The sequence below is a fragment of the Anomalospiza imberbis genome, chromosome 5 (assembly GCF_031753505.1).
Source record: "Anomalospiza imberbis isolate Cuckoo-Finch-1a 21T00152 chromosome 5, ASM3175350v1, whole genome shotgun sequence".
In the NCBI taxonomy this organism is placed as follows: domain Eukaryota; kingdom Metazoa; phylum Chordata; class Aves; order Passeriformes; family Viduidae; genus Anomalospiza; species Anomalospiza imberbis.
In genome coordinates, this window is record NC_089685.1 from 51,259,589 (window position 1) to 51,278,119 (window position 18,531).

At 41.4% G+C, this 18,531-nt stretch overlaps 1 protein-coding gene across 11 annotated transcripts in view; it reads left to right on the plus strand.

Annotated features, from left to right (window-relative positions):
* Positions 1-18,531, plus strand: part of ITPR2 (inositol 1,4,5-trisphosphate receptor type 2) — a 244,817-nt gene that overhangs the window by 183,705 nt on the left and 42,581 nt on the right. For 10 of the 11 annotated variants that reach the window (XM_068190736.1, XM_068190731.1, XM_068190728.1 and 7 more), the window contains 2 exons: positions 14,669-14,776; positions 16,318-16,510. In XM_068190736.1, coding sequence (XP_068046837.1) covers positions 14,669-14,776; positions 16,318-16,510 — 301 coding nt within the window. Of the gene's footprint in view, positions 1-3,613; positions 3,882-14,668; positions 14,777-16,317; positions 16,511-18,531 lie in introns of those variants that run through there. The other variant, XM_068190738.1, reaches the window with a different exon arrangement.

Consider the following 18,531-nt stretch of genomic DNA (forward strand, 5'->3'; position numbering starts at 1 on the left):
ACTAAAACACAGTACTTCACTGGCAGTATTTCCATGAGGTTCATCATCCCTTTGATACCCTGTGAAGCAAAATAAGGCAGTGATTATAACTAGAGTTTCCTGTAGTCTGCATGCACACATATATGTGTGTGTGTGTGCTTCTGTTAACAGAAAATACTTTGGAGTGTTTGTGTTTTTCAGCTCATGCAAACTGTCTAAATCAGGCCCAAGCTAATCCACTGTACCTTTCAGCAGGGGCTTTATTCACGAGGGTCACAAGAATGTGAAATAACTTGACACAGCTTTTTGTCAGCTTGCAGCATGGCAAGAGTGCACTTTCATCTGCCTGCAGAGCTGTGGAGAGATGTCCTTGATCTGGAAGGATGTGAGTAGGGGGGAGTAAGGGAGCAAACTGTAACAAAACTTTCAGATTTCCAATGCCCTATAAACTCCTCTGCCTGGTTCCCAAGGCTGTGGCGGGAGTGGAGGGTACAGACACAGCGTGCCACCCCTTTCGTGATGCAGGTTCTGTGCTCCCAGGCTAGCAAAATTTTCTCAATTTTAAGTTTCTGCTTAAATGCCCTGTTGGAGGGGGAGCACAGATCTTGGAACTCCACGATACCTTTGTCACTTCCAGGTAAATAGAAGGCTATTTGTTTGGTTGTTTGTTCTCTTTTAATGAGATTAAGCTAAAATATTATTTAAAATCTCAACCAAGTAAACTACTTATATTTATACAATTATCTGGTGCCACCAAGACTTAATGAAAAATATTTCCTCACCCCATAAGATTAGAAGAATTATCACTGTCTGATATCAGTGCAGTGAAGACAAATTTGAAACAGGTTATCTTCTGATAGACTAACACAGTTGGAAGTGTCCTTCCATTTATAAGTTCTTAAAATAAACCAAGGAAAAAGAGGTAAATCTGCTGTGAGCTGTAAGGTTCTCACTGCAGATGCTGCTAAGGACACACATCTTCCTCTGTGGTGCTAATTTTAAATGGACTGAGCAAAATAAGTCACTCAGCCTTATACATTGGTTAGTATATTAATAACAGAATCAGGTTTTTTTATCAGAGTGGCAAGGATTATCAAACTAATGTCTTAGTGCCATGTTTACTTCATTGCTTAATAGTGTAGACAGATGAAGGGTATTTGCTAACTAGGGAATTAAAATGGCAAGAATTGATGGCATGGATTTATAGTTTGGGAGTAGACATACACTACCAGCTATTTCTTAAAAGTTACTATTTTGGACATTTGAAATAGGAGAGGTTTGATAATGAGACCTGGATATGGTACATTCATTAAGGATAAAGTAAAGTCAGTTTAAAAAAATTTAGCTATCCAAATAGGAAAAATTCTAAGAAGAACAAAGCTTTTTGTTTCTGAGGGTCTCTCTGTAGTCTGTCTTTCTGTAGCTTTCATCAGATTTGAGTAGACCCAGGATAGGGACCACCTTTATTTTCCACATCAGTACTATACCCACAGCTGCATGGTTCTGGGACTCTCACATGCTCCAGCAGAACAAAGAAATGGCAACAGTAATTGTTTCAGAATTTTTTAAAGAATTAATCTTACTTTTTGCAAGATTTTTGAGCAGTTAAAAACTCTCATTAATTTTATTTGCCCCTTTTTAAGTAGGTGGTACTACCTGGTGTTACAGATGAAGGCACCAAGGCAGAAGCAGGCACAGACAGCAAGTCATGAGCTGTCATGGGAAGCAAATGTGGTTGTTTGATCCCCAGTGCTTTGCTTTGACTGCCACGTTGGCTTCTCTCCTATGCTCACTCCATCCCAGCCGCTTTGCTAACGTGGAAAGTTGGCATTTATTGGGTAGTGCATAATCACTGAGCACATTAGTACTTCAGAAGTCTTTTAGAGACATGCTAACCTGTGTTTTTCAAATAAACTTTCCCATGCTGCTACTATTATGGGTTGCTGAGGCAAGAAGAGCTTTCATAAGGTAATGGGTGCAAATGTGTTCATGTGTGAGGGAGGTATTGTAGGGCTTAAGGGGTTTTTTATGGGTGATTATTTTTGGTGTTGTACTTTGGAGCAGTTCCTGGATTTCCTTCACTTTGCTGTATTTTAACTTTTAGACAGATTCACTTAGACCTTCATCCTTCTTTTCCCTTGAGTATGTGTGTGCATGTATAAAATAAAAGACAATTATTAAAGCTTACACTAAAAGGTAGATGTGGATTCTTGTACTCATCCATTTGTCTTGACCTGAATATAATTCAAGCCAGGCCAAGGGTTTCCATGGCAAGACCTGGCTTATGATGCATGCAGATCTTCCATGGTTTAATGTGTGAGGAAACAAGAGCACTGTAAATCTGGGCCTCCAAATGTGGAAAAGGATCACTGCATGGGACTCCTCCAAAGCTTTCTGAACCAAACACTGTCCTATGTGAAGTGTGATTGTGGTCATGCATAAATTCAGGGTGAAATTTGACTTTTTAAAAAGAAATGTTGCTGAAGAAGGCAGAAATTAAGTGCTCAGTACTGTGCATTGACCTTCTCAAGCACCTTCTCTAAGACACAGCAAAGAAGCACCTGAACTGCTGTTTAGGATAGGGAACTGGTGGGACCAGTTACAGCCCAGGAGTCTGCAGTGGGCATGAACTGGCTGAAATTGTAATATCATGGTTATACCATGGAAATAAGATGAATAGAAGGCAAGTGGAAAAGTCTTGCAAAAACACCTTCACCCTTTATAGTAGTGTTGCCATTACCGGGCCATAACATTTGCGTAAAAGAAATCTCCCTGTCCTTGTGGGAGCTGCAAGTTCCCAGAGCATTTTGCTTTAAAAGATAGGCTTATCCAATTGGGAAACACCTTTGAGGTCAGGCAAGGATTCTCCAGATGAGCTGAGGTCTGGGGACCACAATGGTTCAGTAAATGTTTTAAGCTTGTGGAGTTCTTTCTGCTCATGCTATGCCTCAGGTAGTTGCATGTCTGTCTTTCAAAACATTAGGCTGTGTTTAGGTTCTGATGACAAAGATTTTCAGTTGCTTATGTTTTGTGAATGAAATGTCTTAGTTCATTTGAGTTTTTACACTGACTAGTACACTCTCAAAAAAAAAAAAAAGTTTTTGTGTATGAGACTAGGATTTTGGGAAAAAAGACCACTGGCTATATTGAGTGAAAATGTGGATGGCTCACATTTTGTGTAGCAATGACCATTGTCAAATTGTGCAGCTGATGTGAACGAGAAGCACTTGGCAGGTATTGTTGGAGACTGTCCTCCCAAGTACCAGGTAACAAATGGAGAAAAACATTGTACACAATTAAATAGGACTACCTTTTGAGGCCAGAAGATGATGGACTCTATCCTGTAGGATAAACCTGTCCTTCAGGATGAATAGGTGTGAGTTTGTGCAATGAGGATGCTCTCTTTCTGCAGGACAGGATGTCATTTTTTGCAAGGCTGTGCTGAGCTTTGCAGATTTTTGGTGTTTTTTTGTTTCTCTGTCCTTAACAGAGAAGCTCTTGCAGATAGCAGTGCCAAAACAAAGGGCTAATGGGAACCAGTCCCAGGAACCGGGACTGTCAGGGGACTCGTAAGCTTGGCTGCCAGACCTGAAACTTTTCATGGAACTTTTATGCTCCACATGTTGTTTTGTAGTTATCATCCTGATGAGACAGGCTATGGCATCAAAATGACACCAGCTAATTAAATGTCAGGAGAATCAGAAGATGTTGCAAGGCTTTTACACTGAGATTGCCAAGATTGAAACAGAAGCCAGTGACGCACATCACCCTCCTTGTGGCTCATTAGGATAGGATATAACTCCATGTTCAGCCAGCTGCAGGATGGAGAGACAGGATGGAGGCTGCCACGAGGGCTTGACACTAATGAGCACCTGAAAGGTTAAATAAACCTCTGTGGCTGATGTTAGGTCTCAGGTTATAACCTTGGCAACTTGTCCTTTGATGTTTTCTTTTTCTCCCCTTCTCCTTGGAAGCATTCACCTCAGAATCCTGTTCTAGCTTTGATAGGGATCTACATAGGAACCTCTGTTTTCCATCTGGTGTTCTGTTGACTTAGGCTGCTAAGAGCTGCTAAGATTCAAGCTAGAGCTTTTTACCATAGGTTGGCCACAAAAGCTTTAGCTTATTTTAATTTTTCTGGTTCTACTTCTCTAGAATAAGATGAAGTGTCTATTCTACATATGTGTGTGATTTATTATATGTAATGTTAATGAGGGATATATCCTGTTTGAGTGGGGCAACCGCGCATTTCACTAGAGCACAGGTGGCCTTAATATTTCTGCTTTGTGGGTTTCTTCTTCTATCTTTAACTTCTGTAATCCTTGTGTTTTGTGGTTTACAAGATTTTTTGTCATTGGGAAATATGTTGAATTGGTGTCGGGGCCCAAATGTTACACCAGAAGAAATATCCTTTCTTTGTCAAATGTCTGCATTGTGAAATCTTCACATTAGTCTGTGGTTTTACTCTGAAAATTGGCTGTGGGACAATGAAATACTGTTCAAGACATTCTCTGCTCTCAGCTCTGTTTGCAGCCCTGTCCTAGCAATAACCACACTACCTTTTTATTGCTGTCTGAAGCAGCATGGGGTGGACACAGGGACTTCAGTCCTCCTTTGGTTCTCTGTCACCTGTGAGGCAGTTCCTTCTCTTCCCACTTGTAGAATGGGTCTTCATTTAGCTGTGTCCACAGCTGGTCTACGTGGGAATGCCTCTACTCAAAGTAGGCAATACTGATTTATACTCATTTATAATGATTTATACTGGTAGAGAACTTGCCCTGTTGCCCTCAAACCATACTCTTACCCTGGAGCTGCCTGCTCGCGTTTGTCATGCTTTAAGAGAGATGATATAGGGGTCACAAGGAGGTTGGCTTGACTTTAAACTTCTAGATTGAAATTGCTTGGAGAAGCATTATGAAGAATTAAGCATAATTTTCATTGGAAACTGAGTAAACTCAATCCAGAAGCCGTTGAGAGGCAATAAATGTGGGACCACACAGTGCCTTCTTTCCAAAGCCATCCTTCAAAGCACACTGCACACGCAGCCAGCCCTGAGTGCTGTGTGCACATTTCACTGGCTCAGAAATGTATGTAATGTAGCTATTTTGTTCAAATTGCTGCAAACTCCCCTCATCAAGGAAGTTGATTTACACAAAGTGTTGAGTTCTTGCACTGGAGTCAGAGCTGAAGCTTTCCCATTAGAGGTAACCTTCAAGTGAACCAAGGTGCACCTTTTTCTTCTAAGTACAGCTCAACTAAAACATTTTACTCTAAGCTGGGGTTTGGTTTGAAGAGAAGTGAGGTAACCTTGGAAATACCATGGAAGTGAAATCTGGTCTCATTTAATAGTATCAGAGCAGTTCTAATAGGCCTCAGATATCTGCATTGTGAAATCCTACACCTTAATTAAAATTGGGGGTGGGGGGGGCATCTTCTCTAACAAAGACATACTTTTTTATGTTCGGTAGTCATTGAAGTAATTACAGGTTAACAAAAATAAAGAGCATTTAACAGAATGTCAAAATATGTCTGTTCCTCACAGTTGCTCCGTTTTAACTCTCATCTCCTCTGATGTCACAATTTAATTAGGTATCTCAGTCACTATAGAGTTTTCCAGACAAGATCTGAATTTGTAATCTACAAATCAGCAGAGCTCAGTCGCCATCCTCTGTATTTCATTCATTTAACACAGTGCAGAAAAGTGAAAATGAGGTGCACCTTGCATTTTCTCTGAGGCAGCTTTATGAGATACTGAATAAAAATGTCCAGCTGTGAAATTTAGTTTTAACAGCTGATTATGCTTTTCTACACCAAGAGTGAGGTGATCAGTTACTTATGATCACCTTCAGACCTGCACACAGTTAAGCATCTAATCAACCTGGGGTTAAAGAAACCTTTTCTCTGCCTTTTACTTTGGGCAAGGATTTTCAGAGTTTGTTTCACAAATGATGGTCTCTGGTAACCTTAAATGAACTTCATTTGGAAAATCTTTCCAGTTTCTCCTGTCTTTGGGTTTGCAGAACACCATTTAAGTTGGTTGGGTAAAACAGCATTTTTTGTGAATATCTGATAAGGAGAGAGATGAAATTTTTACTCCCACCAAGAACTCTTATTTCATAGGTGCCAGGTGGAAGTGCTCTCCTGAGGACAATAGCCATAATACAGAGTTGGAATGAACAACTTATCATTTTACATTCTCTTCTTGCTGGTCCTATGCTCCTAGTTTTATTTTTTAGGGATGTTTTGCTCTGCTGATTGGAGGGGGAGGCAGAGATTCAGCAGTTTGGTTGAAAATGTTGGAAAATCTCACCATTGTAATTGTTTGAGAGGAGTCATCTCTCAGTTCCTGTCCATCTCCACACTTGTACACTGCCCTGTTTTGTAGCCTACAAAAGCATGTACATCAAGCCCAGCAGATAGTAGGAAATCCATGTCTGCTGTGAGTTCAACAGGTTTCAGCTTCAGCTGTTTGCTTGCTGCTTCAGTCTCGTATGGTTTTGACTCTGAATGAGCAAGTTATGCTTTTCGGAGTGTTGAGAAGGTGGGATGTGAACAGGACTGGCTATGAACAGGGTGTTTTAATTTGGCATCAATCACAAAGTCTGAGCCATGATTCCAGGCTGCAGCTGAGGAGTTAAGCCCCTCCAATGTGCCTCATTGAAGGCAGGGAGATGGTTTATCCCAGCCTTTGCAGGGGCTGTCTTCCAAGCCACACCTGCCTGTGGCAGAGCTGTTGACGATGTCAGGTTGGGTAGGTGGACTGCATCCAGCTGAAGGGGTCACAGTGTGCCAAAGAAACCATGGCACTATCCTGAAAATGTAAGAGAGAAGACAAGTGTGGGTAGATCCTGAAGAAGAGGATGAGTCCATTCTGGAAGGATCAGCCCACAAGGAACTTTGTGCTCATGGTGCCAGAGGAAGGGATGTTGAGTGCCAGCCAACGTCTCCTGGTCTTACGGCTCACAGAAGGAAGTCTGTCCGTTCTTAAGAACTTGAAACTGGTTCCCCTCACCACATTGCTCCCAAAGTAAGAGTCAGCAGCAATTCCTCCTTTTGTTTGTGCTAGCCTGCCTTTTATAGAGAAGCCATATAATAGACAGAAGAAGATAGCTGGCAGAGAGTCCCATTCTGCAGAAAAGAGAAACATTAGAAAATGAAGGGCTTGGGAGCAAAAGGATTTTAAGAGTTCCTGAAAAGGATGTGCCTTTCACAGGTCTCTTATCTCACGTGTATATATGTATTTTGGATGTATATGAAGTGTTGGTGGCTTTTAGAGGTGACTAGATCTCTCGCTGTGTGGATTTGGGATCCATATACCTGCTGGTTTGGGCCTTTCCCAGACAGTGTCTATACAACATTGGTGCCAGTGGTTTTGTCTGCCTTTTATGGAGTAGCATGAGGCCGGGATCTTCTTCTGCTCTGAAGAAGACTAATTGCAGAAACTCTGCTCTCCTTTTCCTTCTTTTCCAATGAACTTTCTCATTACCTCCCTATAATCATGTTAGACACTTCCACCATCTGATTTCTTTCCATTCTCTATTTGCAAATTTGCAATATTTGCAAAGTTTTGCTTACAGTAATCACGAGAGGCAGTCTCTGAGTGCAGTTGTGTCCTCCTGTTGGCACATTCTGGACTGCATACTGCTGTCCACATCCTATGTCCACTGCTGTCCAGTATGGCCAGTGTAGACCAAAATCCAAGTGTATGCATTGGGTTGGTTTGACTCAAGCAGGCGCAGCTGCCTGTGACAGTTTACATGTAGCCTGTGGAGATGTTTCACATCCAACCACCTCAAATTAATTTTGTTTGGTTGCAGTGCATTTTGTCTGACCTGAACTTCCCCACACATGTGTGCACTTCATGTTTTTGGAACTCAGCTTTGCCTGCAAAAGAAATTAAAAAGAAGGAGAGTGGAAGTAAAGTTCATTGAAATATTAACAAGTCATACTGTCTTCTGCTGGTTTTCATCAGGGTAAAAAAGAACAGCAAAACCACAACAAAAATAGCAATGAAATTACTATGGGGGGCTGCAAACATAATAGTGATAGAGTTCACTTAGCTGTGGTGGTTTCTTTTATGTGATAATATTGAGGTGTTTTATTTCTCCCCTGTGAGGTAGATCACTATTAGCCACAATTTGTAGTGTGCCCCATGTGGAGGCTGGGGAGGAGAGTTGGTGCCTCAGAGGTTACACGAGGCTGTGGAAGACCCAGAAACAGAATCCAAAGCGTCTGGACCACCCAGCGACCTGCTCATGTACCACAAGCCATCAGGGAAGGATTAACTCCAAACCCTTTTGGTTGCTCTGTACGGTATAATTGTCTAAATGAAATCAATGAATACTTGATTTGAGAGTCTCCCATTGCTCCATCCCTGCTGTTCCTAATGTTTGTTAACAGATTGCTTTGTGGCAGAGTGCAAAGGTGCCGCTCTATAAAACTGTAATGACTTCTGGAAAGGAAGTTGCCCTGTGTATTGCAGAAAGCACCATTCAGTTTTGATTGGAACATGGGGAGCTGAGGAGTTGTTATTGCTTTTAGTACAGCTACTTGGAATAAAAAATTCTGCTCAGTTATGGTTAAGATGACATTTCCTTTTTCCCTGCTTTTTTCTCTCCTTGTTTACTGGTGGAATTGGAATGTTCTCCTTTGAGCTGGCACGTGGTAAGGTCCTGGCACACCAGGGAAGAGGAGCTCCTTCTCTGTCTCCTGTGCTCCTCTGTCTGTCACCCATCCTGTTTGCTACTCCCTTAACTTTCTCTTGGCTGTTTTTTCTCAGTCCTTGGGGATTTTCTTGTCAGTCCCCAGTCAGCTTTTTTATCCTTTCTTGCTCTCTAAGCAGAAAATGAAGTGTTTGGTGAGCTGACTGGGTTATTCCTGGTGAGGGGATTTGGTGGTGCCAGATCTCACACTGCCAGGCTCTAGGAGCCAAGGGGACAGAAGAGGACAAAAGAGGAAGAGATTGAGGCTGTAAATGAGCCCCAGTTGCCCAAGCCTGTTGGCACAGCAAGGTGAGACTCATCTGAGCATTATTTTGCTGTTGCTGCAAGATACGTTTTGTCACAATTTCCCCTGGTGAAAGACCGTTGGCCTTTGGGCTGGCAACCCACACTGCAGGTGTGTGGTTACTGGCAGGGTAGGGGTGAAGATAATTTACAGCAGATCTCCCAGATGTCAGGCCTTGGGCATCAGGTACAAACACTCTCACCTCATTTCCCCCAAGGGCTGTAGTTCATTAACTTCCAGGCCTGTGGAGTGGCCTCCCTGCCCTGACAGGCTCGAGGGGGCAGGCTGGCACCCCAGAGGGGGAGTGAGGCAAGGGCAGAGTGGGAGCTTACAGGCATGTCCATACCCAGCTCCCTCCCCAAAACAAGCCCCAGTGCCCAGCGCGCTAGCAGTGCCGCCTGACCCAGTGCCCTTTCCCTGCCCCGTGTGCCCCATCACATGCCAGCCTTACTGCTGCCTTACAGCTGGGAGAAGAACTGAGAATTGGAACAGGGTAATTATTATTTCAAGAATTTTCTTTCTTTTTTTTTTTTTTAGATGTTTGTAACACTTCTTCGTAGTAATACTCTAAATGTATCAAGGCACAGGAGCTATGTGTGCTCTTTGTGCCTTACTCCTGCTTCTCAGCCAGTTATCCAGTGCTTTTTGTACTATTCCATCAGCCTCTCCTAGGAAATCAGTTTAACATGTTTGACACTTAGCCTGTGAACTGACTCTTCCTTGAAAAGCCTGATTGCTTACAGGACACTAAACCTCACTCCTTTAGATCTCTTTATACCATTCTAGTCATAAAAAGTCACTTTTACCCCTCCATTCCCCCCATGTTTGGCAGTTTTAAAATGCTGGGGAGTTAAATAAATCTCTCTGCTGGGGGTCTCCAACCTAGTGTTTCTAGCTTTGTATTTCTTGTACTTTTTTTCTTCCATTTCTTGTCCTTTTGGGGGCTTCAGCAAAGCCTGGTGTAATCAGCAGGAATTTTGACAAACATCTCAGCTGTGTACTGGGTTTGGGTAAGACCTCATGCCTTTGATGAGAACTTGAGAGGCCCCTGCAGTTTACAAGTTATAACCAGGGACTGACACATCCTTATTAAAATATGGAGGGGCTCTGTGTTTTACAGAAATATTGAAAAGTGGAGAAAAACTTTCTCTTATCAAGCAATTTTTCCACATGCACACATATATTCACACACTGGTTTTTGGCAAACCACTCTACTATACCACGTCAGTGAGTTAATGACAGGCTGCTGAAATGAATGTTCACAGCTTTAAATCAGTCTTTTCTTTAGGAGCATTTAAATAACTTCATTTTTGTTCAAGGTAATCTTGACTATAAAACTACAGGCCTGCAGGAAACCCATATATTAATTGCAAAAGCTGGGTCTGCTGTGGTTTTCCACACTGCTGATCATATATGGCATCCCAGATGAGTAGCAGATCTGATTTTATAGTAATGTTGTGTCAGGAGTTTAGACTGAGTATTACTTGTAATTCTGTCATTTATCTCTACTGTTTCTTTATTAATGTCTTCAGCGTTCTTGGTCTGTCCTCAATCTTTCACATTTTGTACTGATGCTTTATTACAGTGTTTTCCAAATTTCTTAAGTAAAAATCTTTCAAGATGAACAGCAGTCCTTCCTTGGGAGCTGACTGAAAGCCAAATGATCTTTATTCATATAGCTATTGCCTTGCACATCCCCTCTTTGGAAATCACTGTTCCATTATGTGCTATTGCTTCCTTGTCCCTACACGCCTTGATGAGCAGTAAAATACAGTGTTGACATTTAAAATATTGTCACTGGCATGGCTGATGTGAGAGAGAGTGAGTGAGTGAGTGAGTGAGTGAGTGAGTGAGTGAGTGAGTGAGTTTTCTCCACAATGGTGATTTTTCTGGGGCCCTTTGCAAATTCAGGCTCTAGTGATGGTTTGGTGGTTTGGTTTTTTTTTTGGTATCAGTTACACTTGCAGTGTATTTTTGAGGTACATTTCTGAGCTTCGCTTTGCAAACATAAATGGAACTGTTCTTCTCATTGTAGTTGCTCTCAGCCATGTCCATCCCATGCCACGTCCTCCAGCTGCTCCAAAAGATTTGTGCAGCACATTGGATATAGCACTTTACTGCATCACAGCAGTTAAATATGAAAAAAAAATATCACTCAGAGCTTGCACGGCCTTTACCCACCACGCACAAACTGTCACCTAGGGTGTATTATAAACTTGGATAAGCTCTCTGTATTTTAGGTTCACAGTTTGTCACTGCATTGTTATTTTCATTGCTGTGTCTTTGATCTCACAAAAAGCTGTGGCCTGGTCAAGGCATCTGTTGACACAGTCCCCCTGGCCCACGTGGGCCTCTGAGCTCGTTAAGGGGAGAAAGAAGGATCGTGAGAGAGAGCTTCAGAAAACACCATGATTGCCAAATAACAGCATTCCTAAAGCTGTTCTGTGTCATACTGTGGGCCTCTGCTTTGGATCTGAGATCTCTCAGATTGCTGTCCACAATGTTCTTTCATCAGTGTGGCAATACAGAAATATTAGCAGTAGTTATTGTTGTGTCACTGTAGAGGATCCATCCTGTGTAGAAACTGAGATATGAGCAGAAAATTGATGGGCCCTTTGCCCTGAGCTTACTGTCTGAATGTCTAGAGTACACAGAAGGTAAGTGGATATTGAGAGATTTGGAAGCTGAGAGAAATGAAGTTATGAGTGAAGAAGATTCAGCTTCACCAGCTGAAGATTGCTGGTGCCTTTAGGTAGGTTCCCCATCCGAAATGTGCTGCAGCTGCTCCAGCTTGGTCAGAAATCCCTCCTTGTTTCTGGTGTGCCTTTCTGGCAGTTGAGGGGCTGGAACAGAAAATCCTGGCTTGTTCTTCCAGTCACTTTGTCCAGTGGCTGTGCTGGAAAGCCCCAGTTGTGCAGTGCTAGGCTCTGTTCACGCATCAGCACGGGACAGTCACAGCCTGAAAGCACAGCCTCAGAAAGCACAGTGCAGATCACAAATACACACTGTTTCAAAGAGTGTGGCTGCTGTTCATGTGAAAACTGATAGCAAAATATGCTCAATCTCAAATCCCCAGCAGTCTCTGAACACCCTGTTCTAGCCAGTCCCATTAGAGCATGAGAGCCTGACATTGTTTTCCCTCTACTCCATGTGATAAGGGAATTTCTGTTACTAGTACTTTTCAAGAGAGACTTCTATAGTAAAAGTTACGGACAGTTCAAAGCATATCAGGAAGCAATATCTAGAGTTTTTCTATGGTTTATAAATGGCATTTCCAATTCTGTATGCAAGTTCAAGTACAAATACAGAAAGTTTTTTGTGGTACTAATGGAAAATTCTGAATCTATAGTAGTTCCTTTACTCCAAACTGGCATAGTTTTAATAAGAAGTATCCATTTGTCCTTGACTTGTCATTTGCTAGAAAACTGAAAATCTTAATGGTTCACATTGGAGAAATAAAGGTCAAGATACAGGCAAAGTTCCTCTGTATTACAGAAGATAATAAAAGGGGAATATATTTGCTCCTGGTTATGCTAATTCATCACTCCAAGCACAGTGTGATTGCATTCTATCTATTAAGTGCTCTTCTTCATATCTTAAAGAAGAGATATAGCCAAAGGAAAGGGCACTTGGAGATAGACAGGGAGAATAATCGAGTCACTGAGAGTCTTCTGTTTGAGGAGGTATGGGAAGGATAGGGATTGTTTTAATTTAAGGAAGAGACAAATAAAAGAGAACGTGACAGTAGTGTACAGAATGATGAATGATACAGAGAAGGTGAACTGGGCACCCTTGCTTGCCCTTTCCTATGTACAGAAGCAGAGGGACATCCAATAACGCAGAAAGGCAAAAGTAATAACACTGCTGAAAGGGTATTTTTGAACAGTAACTATCTTGTTTCCAATGGCTCATCTTCTTTATCCATGATTCTAGAGCATGGCTTGAGGGGCATGCAAGGACCTCTAGGAGATTTGTGGTCATGTTGCAAAAGCTGCTGGTTGGATCAGATTATTTGGCTTGTGTGAAGGGGAAAAACTTGTCAGATATTCTTAGAGAACCTTTTTAGTCTCAAAAATAAGTGGAAGTTTAGGTGAAGACATTGATGTGTGTAATTATACTATCCATGCAGTTGCTAGATAGAGTAAAAAAGTAACTATTCAGGACAGAAATCTACTACTGATGGAAGGAATATTCCTCTGCAGTTAACCCCCATGTCATTTCTTTGCTGGTCTCCCTGAATATCTGCTCATAACATTTTTATAAAATGCTGATGTTGTGCCACATTGGCTCGGGCTTTGCTGTCAGGACCAAACAGACTTCTGTCCCCAAGGAAGTTGCTGGAAGCACATTTATTCTTCCTGAATATCCCTTTCTGATATTCTCTTACTTTTGGATGATCCATTTTTTATTCATTTTTATATAATAAGTTTGTATTGAAATCCAGAAGAAAATTTATTTTGACCAGTATATTCTAGGGAACTTCAATAAATTGACTAAATTGTATATGTACCTCTCCCCTGCCTTTTTGTCCAAAAAAAAGGGAGATAATGAAACATGCAAATTCCAGATGAGAGAGATCATGTGCTGGTTAGATTATTACAGTATCTGTTTGGATCCATTGTTAGTTTTAGACTTAATCCCGGTCAGTCTTTTTGTAGCTGTGCAATTATTTTATAATTCCTCTCCAGGCTGTGCTATTTCATGTAGCACAATCCCAGCCCACCTGTGGTGATCATCACTTCAAAGCCCCGGTTCCTGTGGTCATTTTGAGTGTGTGCCTGCTTCATTTCTAATGGTCTGTTGTGGTAATGTCAGCTGTGATGATTCAGCCCTGGATCACATCTACAAGGTGGCTTTTCCTCTCTTTCCTGCTGCAGTATTTCCCATCTTAAAACAGGTGAAACGCCTCAGCTATTCTGGATGGAAACCACTTGTTATGATGTAGGGAAAATTGAATTTTTAGTAATTTCCTTATGCCTTATAATTAGGTCTTTGTTTCTCACTCATCTGCAGGACATCGTGAATGCATTTGTCAACACCTTTCTTTTTAAACTTTGTACAGCAATGGGGTATTTAAAATATCTACTACTCAAGATATAACAGATGTATTTTATCAGTCATGTGACGTGTATGATTTTTAAACGTTTATAGAAGATACATATTAGTGTGTATGTGTGTATGTATCTATTTGCTGTGTATATAAACCATACAGTTAAGGATGTATTTACCTGGCACTATGGTCCAGGTCCCTCAGAAATAATTACAGCTCTGGAATACCAACCTACAACCTAGTTTAGCCATTTGAAGTCACTGAGAAAAATTAATTGTAAATGTAATTTAGTATTCAGAGGTATGCAAATGTTATGTCTAAACTCAAGTGAAAAGACGTATTCAGTCTAATTTTTTGGCATTTGTCAAAAGCCCTCCAAAAACCATCCAAGCTGCAGACTAAGCTGCCTTTCATAAATCTCAACTGAAGACTTTCTGCTGGCTTCTTAAGACTAAATTATTTCTATTGTTCTCGAGTAATTACATTTTTGTTGTTATCTGTGGAAAGAGCCCCACTGGGTTGAGCATGTAAGTATATGGGAATGGGGGGAAGGAGGATTTGTTAGTTAAGTGGAGATGATACAGCTGAAAACATAGCAGCAGGACATAAATCAGATTTTTCTTCTTTTTCTAGTTGGCTTGTCACAATAAAACATTGCAACAGATGCTGAAGCCAGGGTCAGATCCAGATGAAGGAGATGAAGCCTTGAGGTTTTACGCCAAACATACAGCACAGATAGAGGTAAAGGATTGCTCTCCAGAAGATGGACAAGTCTGCATCTTGCGTGTGGTGTAGCTCCTCTTTTTAAGCTTCCAAATGGTGTGGGTTATTTTTGAGGAGAAGGTTGAATAATATGCCCTTGGCTGTGGAAGATAAAGGAATACACTTACATTAGAAGTGGCTCCAAACCATTGTTTCACAGTAGCTTTCCTGTGTGTTACCAAACACACAGGGAAAATATGTTAGGGAAATTGTTAGGGAAATAATGACTGTGGATAGGAGCTGTGTCATGAAGTCAAGAATCATCTTGTATGGTACATCACTCAAATAAATAATCATGAGTTTCAAAGCCACTGATTCTGGCTGATCAAATTAAAACTCTGCCTGGAGTACAAAGAGGTTTTGAAGTGGTGTAGACATTCAATATGGCTTTTGTTTAAAATACCAAGGCTTGGCCTGGTTCAGCAGTTCTGTTCTCTATTTTAAACTTTACACCTGCCATGGGTCAGACTTAGATAGAGGTCCACAGAGATATCCCACCATAGGATGGGTGGAAGATCCACGGCCTTGGCTGTCCAGGGGGCAGCTCAGTGCTTCTCTTAATGTATTTTAATTCTTTGGCTGCTGCTGAGATCTCTCTTAGCAATTATCAGCCAGTTTATCTGGGTAGCTTGTAAATTTAGGCATTAAACAAGCACTGTGGTCAACTTTTATGTGGCCAATAGCTTCTTCTAGAAGAGTGAAACTCAACCCAGCATTGCTGCTATACAGAATAGATAACTGTTGGTCTTTGAAAACAGTCCTAGACCTGTTTGGTGTGTCAGATATTATCTCCCCTATATTAATGTATCTCATTTGTTTGATTTGAAATTCAAATAGTGGTGTTTTTTAATTTTCACCAGTGGCTGCACAGAGGCATGGTTGTAGGAGTCTAAAGGGTTTTCTACCCATTTCTGTATTTTTACTAATGCAGAGTCAAGGATCAGAATGGGGAAGCAATTTTGATGGCAGTGTGGTGAGATGAAATAAAATCTAGCTTGCTCACCGGTAGCTTGGTAGGTGCTGAAATACAAACAATTCAAAACCTTGGGTTTTGTCAAGTAAAAAGATAAAGACTGATAAGATATGGGAGCTGCCTGAATAACAAGGTGATGTTTTTGCATGTTCACCTTTACAATTTATCCCATCATAGAAACAGATTCCAGATGAGAAAAGCATTTTGTAACCAGAGCAGAAAGCCCCTGATCTTCTCCACTTTTTACTGGGTCAGATTTGTTTCAATTTGCTGACAAATTGAAGCATTCTGAATTACATTTTTTATATTCGGCAAAGTCTGAACCTAGGTTTTTCTTGAGACTTGTATTTGTCACCTTATTCAGGCAGGCTTTTGAAAATAAAAACAGCTTTACTCTGTTTTGGGATTGATTGGTCCAACTTAATTGTAATGTTCAAATAATTAATGCTTTCATTTGCAAATAAAAGGGGAGCTGTGAACAAGAAAAGATATGACAAAATGATTGGATAGTCACTGACTCAGGCAAAAATGTGCATTTTATTTCTAGATTGTTCGCCACGATAGAACAATGGAAAAGATTGTCTTTCCTGTCCCCAATATTTGTGAATTCCTCACTCGGGAATCCAAAAGTCGGGTGTTCAACACAACAGAGAGAGATGAACAAGGGAGCAAAGTCAATGACTTTTTCCAGCAGACTGAAGATCTGTACAACGAGATGAAATGGCAAAAGAAAATTAGAAGTAAGTACTGTAATGTGAAAAAAATAGCTTAATTATGCTAAAACCTTATTTTTAAACCTTCAAATACTTTAATTTTAATGATACACTTTTCTCTGTTCACTCTGACACTACAACAGGCAAAACTGTTCTGGGCTTGAGAGTGTAGTTCTGCTGAGACACTTGCATGCCACCATAAAAGAAGTGTAATATGGAGCAGTTATTAATGTGTTCAAGATGATGTTTTGGACTCCAAAAGTTAAATTGAGGGATGGAAGAACTGAGTGTAGTTGTACTGAACTTGATAGTGTTGCACCTAATTAAACCAAGGCCCCTAATATTTAACAAAAACATGTGTAGCTGCATATTTGAGGTTTGCAGATTCCTGAAAGGCCATCAAAAGACTTGTAAATGTCAGTCATTTAAAAAACATCTCACACCAGAACCTCAGCTGCTTTAAATCTGCCCAGCTGCCACGGAGCCAGTCCCCCTCTACCAATCCAATCAGCCTGGCATGACTGGGCTGCAGGGTGTCCCAGCTGGCCCATACTGGTGCATGTCCCATGGTACTGGGGAGGCACATGTGTGGCCTTGAGCTGCTTGGTCAAGATCATGGGGGAGAGGTCAAAGCAGGGCCACCAAGAGGAGGGGCAGGGAAGCCCCACCAGGTACCCTGAATGTCTTTAGCTCCCCGGTGGGCAGTACAGCTGCTGGCCCTTGGCAGGAATGGGGATATTGCCAATGTGCCTGGATCAAGAGGCTCCTGCCAGCTTACCCACTGTCAACTCTGCCCTTGGCTTTTGGAGCAGAAAGTTGTATTTTATATATCGTAGAATCACAGAATGGTTTGGGTTGGGAGGGACCTTAAAGATCACACAGATCCACCCCTCCTGCCATGGGTAGGGACACCTTCCACTATCCCAGGTTGCTCCAAGCCCCATCCAGCCTGGCTTTGGACACTTCCAGGGATGGGGCAGCCACAGCTGCTCTGGGCAATCTGTGCCAGGGCCTCACCACTCTGACAAGGAATGATTTCTTCCTAATACCCAAACTAAACCTACCCTTAGTTTGAAGCCATTCCCCCTTGTCCTGTCACTCCAGGCCCTTGTCCAGAGTCTCTCTCCATCTTTCCTGTGGGTTCCATTCAGGCACTGGAATGCTGCAATTAGGTCACCTCAAAGTCTTCTCTTTTCCAGGATGAACATACATAAAAATGGCTTAAAGTGATCACTTCATTCACTGCTAAAATGCAGATGCTCTGGAGTGTCACACATCATCTGCTCACAGCAACTGATCAGGAAGGAAGGAAGGAATAGGATCTAGAGCAGCAGGATAGTCAGAGCAATGTGGGAGCACCCTGGATGTGATGGAAACGTGGATGTTATTGCAATTTCTTATATGTCAGTTCTCAGGCTTTAATTTGCAGCAGCAGCAAGTCTTCAGCATAAACTCCATCAACCCAAGTCTGCTTCTCTTGGTGGCACCCTAAAAACTTACCAGAATAGAAGTTGAAAGACATGATTCCAGAATCTAAAGAATATTTGGGAATAAAAGTCATTGTATTGTAGAAAAATTACTTCAGTAAAAAAAAAATAATATCTGGGGTTTTTGCATTAGAAACACAAAAGAGGCAACCCAACAATTAGATAGACCAGACCTGCCTAATGCTATAAACAAAGAAAATGGGTTTATTTTTATTCAGAGCAGAAATTTCTCAATTCCTTTCATCAGTGGAATAGCCCACAAATCTCCGTGTTGTGTTTTTGTTTTTGTTTTTTTTTTTTTTTTTTTTTTTTTTTATTTGAAAAGATATTTCAGTTGAAGCTGGGTTCATTCTTCAGCCAAATGTCTGTTAGCATGAAGTCTGTGCTGCTTAAATTGGCAGTTGTCATTTTTGCAGTGGCTCCAAATGCTTAAATCTCAGCACTCGGCAGCACAAGGTTATCACAGTGAAATCTGAATATTTACCTAATTGCTATTAAAGACTATTTGGCCTGAAGCCTGAGGCAGGATATGCAGTGGAAGGAATCTGCTGTTTATAAAAA